The 20,053-nt window shown below is 32.4% G+C and overlaps 4 protein-coding genes and 1 non-coding gene across 5 annotated transcripts; 1 reads left to right on the plus strand and 4 right to left on the minus strand.

The window, feature by feature from the left end:
- Positions 1–1,076: 1,076 nt before the first annotated feature.
- Positions 1,077–2,523, plus strand: LOC118047015 (N-terminal acetyltransferase A complex catalytic subunit NAA10). Its single transcript, XM_035056153.2, has 2 exons — positions 1,077–1,476; positions 2,040–2,523. The coding sequence occupies exons 1-2, from the start codon at positions 1,177–1,179 to the stop codon at positions 2,319–2,321; spliced, it is 582 nt and encodes a 193-aa protein (XP_034912044.1). The 5' UTR covers positions 1,077–1,176; the 3' UTR covers positions 2,322–2,523.
- Positions 2,524–5,071: 2,548 nt separating this feature from the next.
- LOC118047016 (uncharacterized) lies at positions 5,072–8,074 on the minus strand. Its single transcript, XM_035056154.2, has 5 exons — positions 7,947–8,074; positions 7,525–7,839; positions 6,165–7,076; positions 5,556–5,789; positions 5,072–5,408 (listed from the first exon to the last, which is right to left on the minus strand). The coding sequence occupies exons 1-5, from the start codon at positions 7,962–7,964 to the stop codon at positions 5,226–5,228; spliced, it is 1,662 nt and encodes a 553-aa protein (XP_034912045.1). The 5' UTR covers positions 7,965–8,074; the 3' UTR covers positions 5,072–5,225.
- A 3,610-nt stretch (positions 8,075–11,684) lies between these two features.
- LOC118047017 (uncharacterized) lies at positions 11,685–13,669 on the minus strand. The gene is made up of 3 exons (XM_035056155.2): positions 13,508–13,669; positions 13,370–13,422; positions 11,685–12,042 (listed from the first exon to the last, which is right to left on the minus strand). Exons 1-3 carry the CDS (start codon positions 13,596–13,598, stop codon positions 11,920–11,922), a joined length of 267 nt encoding a protein of 88 aa, XP_034912046.1. The 5' UTR covers positions 13,599–13,669; the 3' UTR covers positions 11,685–11,919.
- LOC118047133 (small nucleolar RNA Z103) lies at positions 12,949–13,036 on the minus strand. The gene has a single exon (XR_004687282.1). It is a non-coding gene; the product is annotated as a small nucleolar RNA Z103 (small nucleolar RNA).
- A 1,275-nt stretch (positions 13,670–14,944) lies between the features above and the next one.
- On the minus strand, positions 14,945–18,023 carry LOC118047018 (small ribosomal subunit protein eS8). Its single transcript, XM_035056156.2, has 5 exons — positions 17,893–18,023; positions 17,740–17,812; positions 16,502–16,835; positions 15,312–15,481; positions 14,945–15,186 (listed from the first exon to the last, which is right to left on the minus strand). The coding sequence occupies exons 1-5, from the start codon at positions 17,894–17,896 to the stop codon at positions 15,105–15,107; spliced, it is 663 nt and encodes a 220-aa protein (XP_034912047.1). The 5' UTR covers positions 17,897–18,023; the 3' UTR covers positions 14,945–15,104.
- Positions 18,024–20,053: the final 2,030 nt, after the last annotated feature.

A 20,053-nucleotide genomic window follows, 5' to 3' on the forward strand; every position in this document is an offset into this window, starting at 1 on the left:
GAGCTTCATTACCCTGGCTAAACAGATATGGTTGTTTAGAATTGTGTGTGTAATTATTTTTTAAAATATTTTTATTTGAAAAAATATTAAAATAATATTAATTTTTTAAAAATTTATTTTTAATATTAGCACATCAAAATAACCTGAAAATACTAAAAAAAAATTATTAATTTAAAATAAAAAATATTTTAAAATATAAAAACAGATAAATATATAATCTGATAGGAGATAAGTTATTGTGATTTGATCGATTATTGCCTTGGATTACCAGTGACATTGCCTTCGCTATGCTCGGCCATGTCCGAGAACCGCATGCAACGAGTTAGATCGGCTAAAGCCAAGTGTTAAATAGAGCCCCTTGGTGTGGTTCACCTCATTCTTTTTTTGACGGTCATGTTTATTTTTATATTTTTAAAGTTTTTTTTTAAATTTTTTTTTTTTATTTTTTGTTTTAAATTAATATGTTTTTGGTATTTTTAGATCATGTTGATGCAATGATATTAAAAATAATTTTTTAAAAATAAAAAATATATATTATTTAGATATATTTCTAAATAAAAAATACTTTAAAAAATAATTACAACCACATTTCTAAACAAACTAACATCCCCAGCTAATAAATGGTGAACCCGGACCCTCTTCCATTTTCGTAGCTGCTAAGATGGATATTTAAGAAAGATTTAAGAATTTTTACTGGAATGTTTCTTCTTTTTTCTCTCACATTTCTAGTGAAAATATTTTGAACGATTTAACAAATAAAGTTTATGTCATTTCAAGAGTCTTTGTAAAAAACAAATTAATAATTTTTGTAACCAAAACTATTTTAAAATTAAGGAAAAAATAAAAAAATAATTTAATTTATTTTTATGACATTTCAAATTGGTATAATAAATTTAATTTGTTAGATTATCAATTGAATTTAAATTTATTTTAACAACTACTGTTGGGATTATTCAATGGACTAGTCGATAAATAAATTGAAAGAAGCCCAAAGCCCAAATACCAAAGCCCAAATCACATTTTGAGATGAAACCCAAAACCAAATAACTAACCAAAGCATCTACTTATGATTTAAGCATCCATACACTCAAGTCTCTCAACTCGGCACTGAAACGAGACCTGCAGGCAAAATCACACACAAAAAAAAACCCTAACCTCTGCATCAAAATCTCCAACATGGTTTGCGTAAGGAAGGCGACGATGGACGACTTGTTGGCGATGCAAGCATGCAACTTGCTATGCTTGCCCGAAAACTACCAGATGAAATATTACTTCTACCACATCCTCTCTTGGCCGCATCTCCTTTATGTCGCCGAAGATTACAACGGCCGAATTGTTGGCTATGTGTTGGCTAAGATGGAAGAAGAATCTACCGAATGTCACGGTCATATCACTTCTCTCGCTGTCCTCCGTACTCATCGTAAGCTTGGCCTCGCTACCAAGCTCATGAAGGCCGCCCAAACCGCCATGGAACAGGTCAAACAATTTGGCTTTTATTACCTTTTTTAGTTCATTTGTTTCCTTAAGTTTTTTTTCTTGATTTTGCAAACGAAAAATTAGGGATGTTAGTCATTAGATTTTGATTATTTCTAATGGATGAATGAAATGCTTTGATTAGGTTCTATTTCTTTAGATAAATTGTTGGATGACATGCATATATATATTGAGAATTTGCGATTTTTTTGTTTTTGGAATGTTTGGTGATTTTCGTATCAGCGTTTTATGTAGAATTTGGAAGTATATGTGGAATGTAATTGAACTGCAGATCAATCAATAGGGTGGATGCATTAACTGATACCCATTTCTAGTTTAGGTACCTTTGAGTTATTTTTTTGTTATGTTTTTTATTTGATCAGTAAAATATATGTAATTTATTGTGATCTGATTGAAATTTTTTTAGGGCATTTTGACATATTTGATTTGAATTTTAGCTCTACACGGCTATCTATAGTGATTAGATTTATGTTCTTTTATTGTCATATATCTGCATTTTATCATACTCGATTTACAATTTCTTATTGGTTAAGTTTGTGGAACAGGTGTTTGGAGCAGAGTATGTGTCGCTGCATGTGAGGAAGAGTAATCGGGCAGCATTCAATCTTTATACTGAAACATTGGGCTATAAGATTCATGATGTGGAGGCTAAGTATTATGCAGATGGGGAGGATGCATATGATATGAGGAAGCAGTTCAGGGTAAAGCAGAGTCACCACCACCACCACCACCACCATGGTGGTGGGTGTTGTTCTGCTGATGCCAGGCCTGTGGAAGCTCAACCAGAATCAAAATCAGAGGCAAAAGCCAGCACCAAGGTGGAATAAAAAATGGGTTGATGGTGAAAGGTAACTGACTCACTGGAGAAGTGGGCGTTACACGCTTTTGTTATGTTAATTGGAATACTGTTTGTTTGTACTGACTACCGAGTATTGTAGTTTGTTCATCCTTGTTAACAATGCACTGGCAGACCAGGAGTTACATTGCTATTTCTATTTACTGCTTCCTCCATGCATATTGGGATTAGCATTGCTGTGTGTATTTGCACCTTCTTTTTGAGAGTGCTTTTTTTCTTTTTCTTGCAATTTTGAGAATCTGCTGCTGCTACTATACAGTATCGATTTTACTACTACTATTAGGATACAGCATTTGCACTACCTATCCCATTTGTTTTCTTTCCCAAAAACTGTGAACTGATTGATAATTTTGTTTCTGTATATCCCCTCGAATCATCTCTTCCAAGTTACTCCAGATGAAATAAGAGTTGGAGATTCGTGATGATTTTTACATCTCACTGGTGTTCCTATAGGATGATAGGAACCCTTGCTTCATGTCACTTTGAACCATGGTCCTAGTTGTGGTTTTTTTTTTTTTTTTTTTTTTTTTTTTAATATGGGTGTTCTGGGGCCAGCTTGTGCGCACCTCGACTAATCCCACAAGCCTTGAAGTTAACGATCATATAAGCCATATATTTATTTTTTTTGTGACTAGTTGAGCTACATGTTTTAGATGCTGATATCTAAACAGGATTAATTGTGAGTTTGTACACGATTTAGATGCTTATATCTAAACATAATTAATTGCGAGTTTGTGACTAGTTGAGCTACCCGTCTATGAAGATGATATCTGATCAGGATTAATTGCCATGGAAAGGGGATTAATTGCCATGGAAAGGTTGGTGTGTTTGGCAGTGCAATCGAAAAATATTTTTGAAAAAATTTGAATTTTTTTTTTATTTTGAATTAATATGTTTTTGATATTTTTAAATTATTTTGATGTATTGATTTTAAAAATAATTTTTAAAAAATAAAAAAATATTATTAGAATATGTTTTTGAGTAAAAAATATTTTAAAAAATAATTATAATTACACTTTTAAACATTAACTGGACTCTGGAGACAGGTTTCTGCACCAAAACACCACAATGTTGGGGTCATTTCTCGCAAATTTTAACCAATTTGGGACGTCCAAATAACTGTTTGAGCCAATCTACTGGCTTTCACTGGGTAGGACCTCTCTCGAGAGTGATTTGCAAAAAAAAAAGAATCCATTAACTTAAATAACAATAATAAGTGATGATATTTTGATGTTTGAAGGGTAGAGTAGCTGCCAAAGAAAAATAAATTAATGACGGGGTCCATCCAAAATAGTATGTAAAATATTTTTTACGTAAAAATAAGATCCATTTACCAGATAAAGAGTGCCAAAAACAATTTTTTATTTTTAAAAAAAAAGAGGAACTTGACCTAATCAACTAACTATGCTAATATATTTTAAAGTAGGATATTTAAAAAAAAAACTATTGACATATAATTAGTATTGTTTATATTGTGATAATTTATGTTTTTTTTTAAATTATTTTAATATGTTGATGTTAAAAATAAAAAATAAAAATTATTTTAATATATATTTAAAAACATTATGTAGCAAAATATGTGTGTGTGTGTGTGTATGTTTTTTTTTTTAATATTATATTTAATTAATGTTTAAAATTATCCATTATCTTATTGTATATTCAAGAAACATAGATTGAAAAAAAAAAAAAAAAAACGTCAGATGCTATCAATTATTCGTGACATGATTCATTGTTTCTTTAGGGTTTTTTTTAGCTAAATCCGAGTCAACGGATGCTGCTGCTGGAAGAATATAGACAAAAGTAGAAAAAGAACTTTATCAAAAACCCATAAGCTTACGCGGGAGAAGAGAAACCGAAATCTTGGTTTCTAATCCAGTTATAAATCTCGAATATTGTTTGTTAGCGGTGCACGGCAATAAAAGCTACAATTTTATATTTCCAGTTATGTGGCTGTAACTGTGATGGAAAATGTTTTTTAAAATAATTTTTTATTTAAAAGTATATTAAAATATATTTTATAATTTTAAAATCAGTATACTAAAACTATAAAAATATTTAAAAATATCAATTTAATATTTATTTTAAAATTAAAAATATTTTAAAAACATACTAAAAATAAAAAATAAAAGCAATCCTTCTCCAGAATCTCCACCACACGCAAACACCCCCTGAAAGCTGGATGGGCAATAATTGAAACATTGGGAAAAACAAAAAAACAGTGCCTTGCCCCACCAGTTTTGGTGGCTGTCACATTCGACTTTCGACACGTTCTCTTTGAGGTTTCCAAGAAAGGTAAGGTAATTTTACTCGGTATGTATTGATTGCATCAGGCATCAGGCATCAGGCATCAGGCATGAATCCGTAAAGCCACATAACTACTTGTATTCTTTGCAGGGTTGTGTTCTGGTAAGAGATTTTTATAATTATATGTTAGGTTTGATAGTGAAAGTGGGAGGAGCCGTGGCACAGCACGATTTATATAGCCTCCAACTAGTTTGCGATGGAGGCTCTGTTGTTGGCTCGTTGCGTGTTCGTGTCATTTTTTATATTCTCGTAAACCCCAACACTTTGCCTGCTCTGAGCATCTTCTTCGATTAGCCAACACCATATTTAATATTAAAGATCACGAAGAAGGTCTCGACCATACCCCTTGCAAGCTACAAGATCACATGAAGGATTAATGTCCAGCTAGGCTAAGCAATGATGGGTTGTTTTAGCATATAGAAGGAATAATATATGGTGAAGCTTTTATCTCAATTACTTCCGAGGAATATCCTAAAAGCATAAGCGCTGCTATGATACAAAGGACAGGACCGAAAGACACTTTTGTCATTATAGCCTTGTTGATTTGGAATCCCTGCGGGGTCGCCTCAGCTCATGAGTTAGTTGAAAATCTGCGGGGTACTCCGGGCGTGGGCACGACCACTTCGCGATCCGAGTTCATCTTGTTCTGTTGCTCTTTGATGGTGTGATCAAACAACCTGGTATCAGGATTCTCTGCGTAGCAAACATAGTAACAGCTCACGCAAGCATGCGGCAATGCCATGGCAATCCTGGTCTGAGAAATCAAATTAAACAATGAATTGTGTTAATCAACTTGCTGATTGAAAAGATTCTGTTACAGATTATAGAATATCCAAGTTCATCACGTGATCCAAACACAGACAAATAAAGTAATGTTTGTCGAGTAAGAGCTGCCACCAACCATGAGGTATCCAATGAAGAAGGACAGGAGCGAGAGGGTGGCAGTGAAGGTTTGATGCACTTTGGCAGTCCAGGCAGCCACAACAATTACACAAATAGATCCACTGCAAACACCTGTGAGGAAGCAAATCGAGCTGGTTATGTCCAAGTCAACAATGGATTCCATTCCGCGTCTTTCGAAGAGTTGCCAGGTGTCTTGTGATGCCTGCACAAACCCTTTTCCATATGCAGCTATCTGCAACAATGGTTTAAGCGATCAATCATTCTGAGTTGGTCATGTGCCATTCTCTGACAAAGAATTGAGTCCACAGGCAATGTGACATGGACTAAATGAATATTGGAGATGATGTCTTGGACAAGTGACAGGTAACTAAGCTATCAGAAACAGCACCAAAAAAAGCCTGTGAACTGGCAAAAAAACTAGGCAAAACTGATTTGTTTAACAATGCTGATTTGTTTTGCAATGCCAGATTATACATTAGTTTCAGTTTGGGCAGAGTGCCCCTTCAATTTAACTTTTTGCACTGCTTCTTCCGTTTTGAATTTCTAACAAGAAACACAGCAAAAGGTAAGCAAATTTGTTTGGGATAAGTTTTAAAAGAGATATTACCTGTACAAAGGCCCAGCCATTTCCATATCTGAAGATAGACTGCATAATTCCAAGACAGCAATGAGCACAAGAAAACATGAACTCATCCTCCCCCTCTAGCAAATTCAAACCCCGAGCAACAATTCTCAGTGCTTCAATAGCAGGTACAAATAGAGACCCCAGACAAGCACTTCCAAGGTTCCGAGTTAAAGCTCTTTGGAAACAAAATTGACTGCTGGATTGCATTCCTCGAAGATAATACAGAGAAATTACCCTACTAACTGTCAAATTAACTATATTCCTCATAACTTCTGCAGTCCAAGCCAAGCTCAACACCAGTGCAATAATGATCAAAGGAGTAAAGTAGAAATTCATGGCTCCAATCACGGCTAAAATCCAAAGAGACATCCACAAGAATCCAACGCCAAGCATACAATAAGTGGGTTGGTTCAAATCACGGAATTTCGGAACCGGTTCCAGTGATTTGATCAGAATCTTGCTGCAAAACCCAATTCTTGGAGTAACCCAACAGGCATACAAGCCATTGCCAATTGCAAAAGCAATAAGACAAACTCCAACACCATCCGTAGTAGCCCTTTGGAAGCAAATTAAAAGAATTCCAGCTGATAACGACAGTAAAAAAGAGCTCCATAATATGAACTGAACCATGAATTTAGGCCATTTTCTAAATGCCTTTTGCCAAACAAACGCAAGGGTAATGCTTAATAGAGATGCGGTTTCAACTTGTGGGAGGTAGAACTTCAATATCCTCCTCTCTTTTCTTTTCACACTATCCGAAGCTTCTGTCAATCCTTGAATTCCCTTGAATATAAGAAAAGATACCAGTCCAACAGCGACAACCATGTGCAGGACAAACAGAAACAGAGATATTCTGTTTGTGTATCTTCTTGAATTCAATGTTGTTAGCGATGGCTGGTCAGAAGGAGGAAAAACCCAAAAAATATTTCAGACTAGTAACTTGTAAAATCAGTAAAGGCTTCGACTTTTTGCCAGAGAGAGAGAGAGAGAGAGAGAGTAAGGGAGCATATAACTTGACGATTGTTAAATTCACATAACTGAATTGAAAAACGATCAAGAATTTATGACACCTTTCTGGCTTTCTATAACCTATAAACATACTAAATGAAGTTCAAATTAATTGCCTTTTCAAAACAGTTTTGACTAACTGAAATAAAATTTGGAAAATGTGTCTAGTAAGAAATCTTCAAAATCAACGACTTTGATCGCTAGTAAATTAAAAACGTAAACACCTTAAGAAAAATCAACTAAAAATCAAGACCTTAAAACAAAAGGAAAACGAAAAAGGAAAGAGAGCTGACGCCATCTTGTACACTAGTAATTTCCAAAGCAAGAAACTTACTTGTGGGGTTGGTGTAGACCGAGGCAGAGAAGTCTGAGAAGGAGAAGGAGTAGGCATTCTGGAAGAACCATTGATGACAATCCTCAAAGGATTTGTTGGGTTCAACCTCTGCATCATTGCTACATGAGAATCTCCCAGCTGGTTAGGTAGATCATTATTGACACCAATATTACTGTTGTCTATCACCTTTTCTTTAGCACCCAACACTTGCCCTTTCTCCACATCTTTCTCCTCTTTTTCCCTCTCATTTCCTTCCTCCCCCCCCTCATCTTCTTCTTCTTCCTCCTCTCTCCTTTCACCCTCTCTCTCTACCACCTAAAAAAATTTAAAGCTTGAAACTGTTAGTAACTCAAACAATACACTAATATTGGTGTTAATAAAACATAAAGATAAAGCGCAGATAATTCATGATCCTATCTTACAGGTTCTGCAGCCCCCATAATGGTGGTGGTGGCTACGGTGGCTGTTATGGTGTGGAGATGTTATGCTTGCATAGAGATGTTGTTGGATTTTGTATGTATGTAATATTTTGAAGTGACGGATATCCTTTTCATTTTTTTTAAAATTTTTTTATATAGTTTTGACAACATGCTTTTAATGCATTAACTCATAGTCTCTGAATGTTGCAGAAACGACGCGCCTTTTTCTAAAGTGTAATACACGCACGAATGAGAGAGATCTTGCAGGGTGTGTGAACTCACAAGTGGAAGCTAACTTTTTATATTTTATAAATTATAAACTTGATGGGTTATATTCAATTATTCATGGGTTATATTTTTAATTTATTATCATTTATAATATTAACTTAACTCGTTAAGCTATCTCATTAATGAACAAAGCACGTGCAGAGAGGTTTCTCTATACTGCGTGTATACAGACACTATAAGGAAGAGATGATGTGATCGACGGCTTAGATTCTTCTGGAGAGTTGATGATGATAGCAAATGAAGGGTGGAAATTGACTTTGATGCAGGAAAAGAGACATGGTTCAAAATGATAAGAAGCCGTCCTTTTTTTAGAAAAAAAATGTTTTTTTAAAAATAAAAATATTATATTAAATTATTTTTTTAATATTGTCACATCATTAAATTTTAAAAAATAAAAAATATTATTTTAATATATTTTAAAATAAAAAAACATTTTAAATAATAGTATGTGTGTGTGTATTGATGTTGTTGTTTTGTGTTGTGTAATGAAATTCACATATTATCATTTTTTTTTCTTCGGTTTGCTTGTTGTTAGTGCCGTTATTTACCGTTATTTTTTGCTAGCGGTGGCTTTACCTTTTATAAGCGATATAATATAATTTTAGTTCCTAGATTATTAATTATTTACTGATTTTACTATATTATATAATATCGTTTATATACTATCATGATTATGTTTATAAATATTTTTCCCATCATGTTTGAACATTAATAATAATAATAATAATAGATCATATATCTATACAAAAAAATATTTTATTTTTAACTATGTATTAATTTAATTTTTTTATTAATTGAAATTGAGTTTAGAAAAATTTTATTTTGAAATTAAGATAAAAAGGTAATAATTTTTAAAAAATATGTGTATAATATAGTTTGTTTTCCTGGTGCACGTCGTGTTTACATTCTTAATTATTCTCGATTTTTGTATTTAAAAATATAATCATGTCACTTGATGTTGTACTTCTATTAAAAAATAACTAATTGAAAAATAATAAATGATAAAGTAATATATAATTCAACTCCTATATTACTATGAACTTTTGAATAATTTAAATGGCCTTGATATAGGTTGGTTCAGCATAAGAAATAGTTTTTTTAATTATTTTCTCTTATATCTTCGTAGATATTATTCAACATAATACACTTTGAATTGCACTCATTTTAATATATAACAAAAGCTAAATGATATGAGAAAATCAATGTAAATCAATAAATATTTATAATAATAGTTTTACTTTTAATTTTTTATATTTTCACGAAATTTTCTTTTAACTTTGTTTTTTTTTTTTTTCTAGTGAGCCGGTGGCCAACGCCATTGAGAAGGTGCTTGTGACACTTTCTATTGGTCAAATCTAGTCATCCGCTGTCTCACTGAATCTGTAGTCGTGCTCTCTTTTACATTGTGTGATGCGTGTAGACAAATAATAGTTGGATTGCCGTTAATGATAAATTGTTTGTGTTTTTTTTTTTTTCTCTCTCTTGACAACTAAAGTGCACAATTATTCTATTTGTTATTGTTTGTCAAATCAAGTATGTTTGTCATACCCAAGTATTTAGGGTTTGGCATAGCTATTAGATTTAAGGCTAGACCACCACACCTTGGGTTTGACATAGTTTGCCAGATTTGAGCGCCGGGATCCATGTTAGACCTGTGCTCGAGTTTGGCAACCATGTCAAACCCTAAAGCCTTGGGTCCGGCACTAACACCGACCCATGCAACTTTAGTTTGATGCTCATGTTGATCTAATCAACTTTGGTCTGAGCAGGTGATGATTAAAATGATGAGATTTATATTTTTTATATATATAAAAAATATATTTAAATTATTCTTAAAATATTTTAAATAAAAATTCAAGCTCATAAATTATTCTTAAACAATAAAACATCACAAAAATTTAATTTAACATTTTAGATATCTTCCCATTAAAATAACTCATTTTTATATTTATAAACTTTGTATTTCTTCAACGGAAATTCTATCTTCTATCCTTTTTAATATAAAAGAGTAACATAGGAATGACAATTAATGAGTTTAATGTGCACTAGAAGAGAGAATATAAGCTTCTTCTTCTTCTTCTTCTTCTTAGAGTAATGAATGCTTCTTTAATCAACAGTATTGAGAGGACCAGTTTCTGACAGGACATTAAAGAGGGCCGCGCCGTGGTCAAGAGAGAGGCCGACGACCCTCTCCTTTCTACTATCTGGCAAGAGAAAGAAGGGAATGATAGCTTTAACGTAAACTTGACAGACAGTTAAGCATCCAATATCATGCTTTATAGTGGCAATCGGGTGGTGTGTCGGTGTGGGTCTGCTTGAGATGGCATGGACGACTTGGATCCACCTCACTTTTTGTCCCATCTCTCTTTCTCAGAACAGTCGCAGTGGAAGATGACGACATAGCAACAACTGGCAAGCCGAGCCACCCTTTGCTTTTGTTCGGGGATTGCTGCTAGAAATTTCCCTTTTCTTCACACCGTCTCTCTGTTAATTTCCCGTTCTACACTCTTACTACTACCCGAGAGGAGCTTGCTATGTACACGCCGGCGAAACACTTGCTTAAACAAGGGAGATAATATTCTCCCTCGGCTCCCATCCCCGTCGAGATTCTGATCGGAATCCGTTACCTCTCACCCGGGAGGGAAGAATAGTGTTTGTATTGTTACAGCATTTTAAACCAATATTTTATTGCCATGGCAGTATTCTCCCAGCCCCTTGCAAAACCGAAACTCGGTTTCTTTTTTATAACCGAAACTTAATTGGATGAAAACACAGCATTTCTAAACAACCGAAATGTCTTTGTAATTTTATTTTTTTTAAAAGGGGTTCCATTGAACAACTCAAATAAATTGACCCCAAAAAGTTGAAAAGAAAAGTTTTCTTTTAGAAAAAATTACACTTTATCTTGGTGGGCAAGCATGCGTTTATCTTAGTGGACAAGCATGGGTTTAGAGGTTAGTAGGTAATTGCATATTTTTTTGCTCCAGTGTAATTACTAAAAGGCTCTTGAAGAAAAAACACAAATCCTCTTGGATTCAGAGGCTTTTCAGGCTTTATATATATATAATCGGTCAAAATGCCTCTTAAAAATAATCTCTATTAATAATAGAGGCAGGGGTACTTTCAGTTTTTCTTCATTGTTTCTTTGTAATTCCCAAATGAGGTCAGGTGTGATTGGGTAATTTCATAAATATAAACTAATATTTCAGGTGGATTTTTTTATTTTTTTTAAAATACAATCACAGAGCTTGAGCATCATTTTTTTAAGCGGTAAAAAAATTATCCCAGCCCCCGGCGAAAAGCAGGCAATTTATCTAGTGATAGACCAAATTAGAAGCAAGAGTACAGTCAGAACTGTCAATTTGGCAACATTTTCACCTGCATCTAATTATAAACTAAAGAGGCACCATGGTGGCACCACAGGCCTGAAAAGAACTTTAGATAGCCGCAACAAAAATAAAATTGTTTTAAATTGCAACCTAATCAATCGCTTGTATCTCAGTCAGGTAACTACTTCTCATATTCAATCTTAATATGCAATCAAAACTGATTGGTATCAGACACAAGAACTGAAAAGCTACAGAAAAGAACCAGGAAGAATATGACCTCGCAGCACAAGCAATTTAAAATATCAAAAAAGCTCAAAATATGTAATTCTCTATAGCATACATTTTGCACAGCATCGGGTTTACTTCTTTGCAGCACTAGCAGTTTCTGTGGGTGGTTTGACAATACTCAGCTGGCCACCTTCCTTGTTGGCAGCAGTAGCTGCTTTGATCTCATTGCAGTTGTTGATGAACTTGCTTAGCTCCTGGCCAGCATCATATAAGAAAGACAAGCAATAAGTGAAGCATAAGAAGATTCAAATACATCCAACAAAATGTCATCGTGCACGTAACCCAACACGCATAAAGTTACATAATACAGTGATGGCAATAGTCTTGATTCTCCTCATGCAACTGTAAGCCAAAACCAACTTGTACACATTTGAAGAGCAATAAAAGAATCTATTTTTACTGACTTGCTATAAAATAAGCAGGTAGAGGCTAACTTCAGCCTACTTGCCATGTTACAAACTTTGAGGTAATCTTATATGATCCAAGCTCATATGAAAATCAAATCAAGTTGAATGATCGGCCATCCCCACCCTAGGGATCATGGAAATAACATACAACGGCCATTTCAATATTTCACAGTAGAATTTACTACTACATCCAAGAGAAAATCCTTGATTAAATAATTTGAATTCTTCAGCACAAGGTATTTCACCATAGCAGAATGCAGGTTTCAAGGGTTAATAAGTCAGGATTTTTAGGAGCTTTACATGATTAAACTATCACATTAAGTGGCAGTTTGAATAAAGGGACATCTAAACAAAGGTTTCAATCCAAGTAATGGCCGTTTGAAATAAGACTCCCATTTGCATTAAGTGGCTTTTATAAAGAAAGAACCCATAAAAAAAAAGAGGATCAGAAAGCTTTTACTCAAACAGTCAATGTCACAGAAATAGACAAACAATCAAGATTTAGGATCACCCTTTTAGCAAACCAATAAAACCGAACAGAAAAGCTCTCAAGATAACAAAGACATTCCAAGGGAGAGACTGAGAAACATTATAGATTGGACTTTCAAAAAACAATTCCCAAAACGTAAATTCTAGATATGTTAACTTAACTTGGTGAAAGAAAATAACAGATGAAAGGGATAAAAGACAAAGATGCAACAGACAACTGGCTTGGATTCTAAAAGAACAGTCGCATGGCACGATCTTAGTTAATCATATGGGAAATAATCATTCTTTACATCTAAGCAACAATCAGAATCGGCAATAGGAAAAAACTAAATGCATAACATAATGAAAATTTTTCGACGGCTGCATGAAGGGAATAGCTAAGCCAGCCACGCTTACAACACTGGAGAAGTTATAGCGTCAGCTCATACTCACCGCCCACTATGATAATCAGTAATTGACGCATAATTATCACCTAAAGAACCAAGTTTATCTTGGGTTTACACTCTTCAGCGAATCAAAGTGCATTTTACGAAGCAGGAAATTAGAAAAAAAAATTGCAAAGTAAAATTTATTATTTTTTACAAATATTAAGCGGTAATGTTTTTACAAAATTGAGAAATCATACCCTATCAGCATCCATCTCCTCTGTAACCTTTGATGGCTTTACAAATCTCTTCCCTGTGAAAAAACCAAAACTTACTAATTTATTTATTGAAACTAAGAAATAAATAGATAATAAAGATTGCGCGTAAGAAAGGCAGACCTTTGCGGATGTGAGGAGTTTTGCCATGTCGATTAGGAGGGACTGTTTTCCTCTTCTGTTGGCCTTTGAACAGACTGTTTTTCTGTGTCATCGCAAAAATTAGGGTTTTTCACTTCCTGCTCCTCCCGTGGCTTTTTAGGGTTTTATTCCTTTGCCACATCTGTTGCAAAACCGACGTGTAGTTTAACCGGCCCTTTTCCTGAACAAAAATCAGATTTTTTCATGGAACTGTATTTTAAATATGAATTTAACTTGATAAAATATTAAATTAATATTTTATTTTAATGCTCTTTAATATTTTAATGTGATGAAGTTAAAATAAAAAAAATATTTTAATTGGTTTTTTATATAAAAAACACTTTTAAAAAATATTTTACATCAAAATAATAAACAAACATTTAATTTAGCTAGCTCAACAATAAATTTTCCATACTTTCTATATCGCTTTTTCCTAAAAAATATATGAATCAATTATATATTAATAAATATTTATATTTATCTCATCATATTATAGCATGATCAAAAATTAAAATGTTTTAACAAATTAATAAGATATACATATAGTAATTTTTTAAAATAGTTGGCGAGATTCAAACATGAGGTCTGCAGATCTTAAGGTGAACAAGTGGTTTCTTTTTCCACCCAAACTAAATCATTTGAGAAATTTTTTCTTTGCTCGTGTTTCTACTCTTACAGTATCAAATTGAAGTTGTTCTTCTTTTGTTCCATTCATGCAGTTTGATATTTTGTTTACTCAGAGGTGTGATTATTTTTTGTTTAGTTTGATTTTTATTAAAATAAAATAATTAAATTGGTTTTTTTATAAAAAAATTAGAATTGTTTCAAACTAACTAATTTCAATTCAATTCGGTTATTTTAAAATAAAAAACAGTTCAAACCAATTCAACTTGTTTTTTTTCTATTCTAGTTTGACCCATGTTTTTAATTTTAACTTGATTTTTTTTCAATTTAACTCAGTTTTAAAACCAAAACGATCAGTTCTTTAAAATTTTTAATCAATTTAATCGAATTTTTTCACTATTCAGATTTTTTTTTTATTTTTTTCTGTTCTCTTTTTACTCATCCATGCTGCTCATTCAACCACCACACAGCCTATGAACCTATAAAATAACCTCCACTCTCGATGAAGGTCCAGCAACTGGAAAATATTCAACATTTGAGTGTGAATTGGAAAATAGCTTGTGCAGAAGAAATCTGAAAATAATGCATAAATTTTCGAGACAACTTGGAATCTCAGAGTACTTCACTTCGGCAAACTAACCCGAACACAATCGACAATGCTTCTTGATGGGATTTTGCATATGAATGATTCGGATCAATCTCGTGCAAGCGCAGGTATAACGACGACTAGTTACCCGGTCAGGAGTAGGATTCCGGCAAGAAGCCGGACATCATTCAACTCAACACACAACAATCTTAATGTAAGGTGCACGACACCAAATATTCTACTAAAAATTCAAATGACAGGTCTATAGCTTGAAGTTTAATTTCCCATCATAAGTTGCAAATCCAAAATGAAGTAAAATAAGGTGAAAATAGATAACTGATGTGAAAAGAAAATTCAAATAACAAAACTCTAGGCAGCCCCAGCTCCCTTGCCCTTCTTCCTTTGTATCTTCTTCATGTAAAACTCCAATTCTTTGCCCTCCAAGATGTATCTGTAACCAAAGGACATACATTATGATGAGATGAGAAATTAAACTTGAAACTTAACAAACATTCTTTTGCGATGTCTTATACAAACCATATCTAACAGACTAAAAGAACAACAGAAGTAACATACCCATCAGCACGCCCACATTGACCAGGACGTGATGAAATAGAAGCTAGCAAACGACCACTACCAAATTGTTCTTCGATATGTGGGTCAAGCTTGCGAGCCTGTTGTCTCTTCTCCAGCTTTCTCTGGACATGGTTGCTCTTCTTCTCCTCCTCAACAGCAGCCTCACCATCCTATAAATCAATAGAGAAGTTTAAGGACATTTCAAACTTAAATTACCAGCAAAACATGCCAGTAGCAAAAGCCATGCTCATACACTCAAAAGGCACAAAAGCATCAGATATAAATTTTCAGAACGAGTGAAAAATAATTATCAAAGCAGTTAAAATCTCCATATATGGGCAATCAATTAACATTAAGTACCATCACCTCTTCATGTTTCCAAATAGCCTAAATATGATCCCTCTCACTTTTATGTATGGAAGTGATAAGCACTTAAAAAAATCTAAAACCAACTCTAGACACCAAGCAAAAACTTGTTGAATTGCACACCAGATAAGAATCTGACATGAACAACAGCTAGCCAATAGAAGTGGCAACTAACAAATCAGCGTGGAAAAAATTGCAATGGATTAAAATCTATTAAAAACTGCAGGTGGCGCGATTCCCATTCCAAAATTTTGTTAAGTGACCAAACTAACCATCTTGTAGTTTCTTTCTTTACATTTAAATTTCATAATATTTTAAACATCATAATTTTTTTTGAAAAGTCAATTTCAATCAAATAAAAATCATAAATATGTTAATAACATCTTATAAAAATAGTATTTGTATGACGAGACATTAGTTATACTTGAATGAAAAAACAAGTAACACTCCATTTTGTAATAAATGTCAATTCACATGAAAAAAAACATAACCTTCATTAACAATGCCATCGACATACAAATTTAAATTTAGCATTTAATTTATTTTGTTTAGTACTATGTTAGGAAGTCATAAGTTTTCATTTAGCAAAAAACTTCAATTTGTGAATAAACAGAGGGTTAGTTTAGTCATTTCATAAGATCATGGAGTGAAAATAACAATGAGTGGGATTAGCACTGTGTTTCAGGTTTTAAAATCAACGGAGGAAAATTAGAAAAATTAACTATCCATGCCAACAGCAATAGCAATACATGCAGCATTGCACACAAAACAAAAAACCAGCATAGAAGAATACTATAAAATAGTATTAAGGGCAAAGATCCTACCTCTCCTTCCTTCTTGGCAGCTGGTGCGGTTTTCTTCTTGCGACCAATGTCCACACCATAGTGCTGGAGATACCACTGCTTGAAAGGTGCAGCATCAACCTGAACAATGGCACTCTTCACCAAAGTCTGAGTACGGACCAACTCATTGTTAGATGCATTGTACACCACATCAAGAATCCTGGTCTTTCGGGTCACAGCCTCACTCCCCCATGAGTAGTTTCCAGTATCAAGTCTCAGAGCACGCCACTTCACATTTCCTCCTCGAACCCGAATCCTCCTCACTGTCTTGTTGCTAGAGAGCTTAGTGCTTGCAGGTTGCCTTCCGAGCTCATACCTTCAAAAGGTAAATGGCATGAATACAATTAGGCACACCAAAAAACATAAATTAACCAACATCTTCCACAATTTGAACCCTTTACAAATTAAATCGGTCTGAATTCATAATTTAAACAGAACACAAGCCTGATTTTGACACAAGAGGATACTAAAACTAGTGGATGCAACGACAAACCTTATCAAGCTTAAAGCTTTATTTTTCAAAGGAACCCACCAGGAAAAAAATTAATATCAAATGAACTGCTTCCTTTCATTGAAGGGCCAGAACAGCATAGTTCCTTTCTGATGACCAATAATTAATTATAACAGAGGATACAAAATTCTCATTTTCTTGACCAAACAAAAAGTGCAAAAGGAAACACCAGCAAGGCGAACTTGAGAAAAAGGGGTCAGAGCCTGTTTGTTTTTTTTTTAAAAAACTCTGATCCCGATTTTATATTAAGTGGAAAATTTGTTCAAAACTTTTTTTTCTGAACTCCCAATGTCCAAGATAATAGTTTTAAATAAAAATAAGGATCCTGCTTCTTTTATATTAAGAGTACCGAATACAATGGGCTCTCAAAGCTTCTCTAATTTCTGTCATATGCAATGGTTGTAGACCTTTTTCTTTCTTAGATGACTTTTACCGAAGTAGTGGACAAACGGCTTCATACATAAAATATCAGGCAAACAAGATGCAAGACAGAATAGGAATAATCACTGGCAAGCGACTAGTTGACCCAAATCAGCGGGATTTCAACCCGCATGCACATCTAAAAACTAGGCACAGAGAAAAAATTGCAAACACTTGGTGCACATTGATATAAGATCACCAAGATTTTTCCACGGATCAGAACGGAAAAAAAAATTCTTAAAAAAAGTGCGGTTTTTGCTATAAAAGATAGTGTTAGAGAACGTCTTACTTTCTCTTCTTTCTCCAGGCTTTCTTCTTTCCTCCAGTCGCCCTCCTCTTGTGCATAGAATCACGAGAAATCCCTAATCAATCCGTGCAAAGTTTTGAATTATTAACATCTCCAAGTTGAAAAAAGAAATATATGAGAAAAGAGATTAGTTACCCATTTTTGCAGAGATAAGATTTTGAGGTTTCTCTGCACAGAGCTGCTGGTGCTACGGTTTGAGACGAGACGACTGGAAGAGACTGAGGCTTTGCTCCTAGAATATAAAACCCTAGTTCCTTTAAATTACTAGCTTACCCTCGCTTTGCTCTATAAACGACAGCGTCTTGAGTTGTTAAGATGTCAATTACATTAAAAATATAAAATTAATTTAATTTTACTTTCATGGTTAAAAATATTTTTTTACCTAAAAATATATTCAAATAATATTTTTTCATTATTTAAAATTATTTTTTTAATATTTGTATCTAAATTATTCAAAAAAATTAAAAAAACTAATTTAAATATAAAAAAAACTAAAAACAGATTGACCCATAATAATAAATAGAGTCTAAATAAAAAACACTATGATTTTAAAGAAGTGATTTTTTTTATTTAAAATATTAGTACATTCTAAAACAGTAATTCTATCACAGTGAAACACTTACGTTTGATTTTAATTATTTAATTAAAAAGTTTTAATTATTTAATTATCACAATAGAAATTTGACAGGATAATGTGTAGAATGAGGACGAATTCTTATTCTACTCGCAGTAGATATAAACTATCTATGTAACATTTGCTCCTTTTTATTCTCAATCCACTTATGGAAAGTAGCTCAACTTGTTTTTTAAAATATTTTATATTTAAAAATTAAAAATTAATACTTTTTAATATGTTTTTTTTATGATTTTAATATATTATATTAAAAATATATAAAAATATATTTATTTTAAATTAAAAAAATATTTTTAAAAAATAATCTTCAACGCATTCTTCGATGGAGAGTTTTTGTGCTGTAGTTGGACACTTGACCAATCTAGTTTAAAAAATAAAAAAATAAAAATATTATAAAATCACACCTCAAAGTGTTAACGTGTGAAAAAATAATAAATCTTCATCTATAAATAACAATTTTGCAAGATTAAGACACTAAATAAAACAAAAAAAATATCACAAATTAAAGTTAAGAAAATCAAATCTTCCCATAAAAAAATGTGCTAGAACTGTATTTTTTTTAAAATAGAGAAATGCTATATTGTGTCAAGTCAAATTAGAGCGTACTTGTCTATATGACAACGATTATGCTTTGAAGAAACCATAAAAAATGCTTATTGGTTAAAGTGGTAACCAATGTTTTTAAAACATGAAACTCATCATAAAAAGCACAGAAACACAGTTTGGAAAGAAGCAAGATGCATTTGATTTGTCATTACTGTTTATTTTTGTTAAGTAAATAGTATTAGTGAATTAATTCACTTTGCACATTTGTTAACACGTAATAGTATTGTGATTTTATTCACTTGCACTGTTCACATAAACAATAAAAAATCTATTTTTTTTAAATGTGTTTTATTAAAAAAAATAAATTATTGTTTAATATTATTAAATAACACCACATAAATTAGAAGATGATCGCATAATGACATAACATTTACATAATTTGATCGTATTCTCAAATTTGTTTCTAATGATATTTTATCTGATTTTATTGTATGCTCAAAAAAACTATGAAAACTATAGTTCTTGTCGGATAAATTTCATACATGATGAAATTATAGATAGTTTAATGGAACAATAAATTTTTTTTATATAAATATTATTTATTTCATAATATAATAGCAGTAGTTAAATCTATAATATTTAAATTAAAAACCATCAATATTAATATATATCACCAAACACATTAATTTTTTTTTTGTTCAACCTCAATTTTAATCACAGTTTTAACTAAACATATATAAATATCAAATCAACCTCAACAAAAAGTGTTTTTTATAAAACAACTTTTTTCAAACCATAATCACAAAAACTACCACAATATCTAACACCACTAATTTGAAAATTTTTTATTTTTTAATTAACTTCAAATTAATATATTTTTAATATTTTCAAATTATTTTGATGTGCTGATCTCAAAAATAATTTTTTAAAATAAAAAAATATCATTAATATATATTTTAATATGAAAAATTATTTAAAAAATAACCGTAATTATACTGCTAAACCAGGTAGAGCTTTACGAGCTTCTAATTTGAACTTGGACAAAATGGATAATAATAAAATGATTAAACTAGGTTAGGTTAGGTGACAGTAATTTGTATTCTCATGTTAACTTTC

Source organism: Populus alba, chromosome 1 (genome assembly GCF_005239225.2).
Source record: "Populus alba chromosome 1, ASM523922v2, whole genome shotgun sequence".
In the NCBI taxonomy this organism is placed as follows: Eukaryota; Viridiplantae; Streptophyta; class Magnoliopsida; order Malpighiales; family Salicaceae; genus Populus; species Populus alba.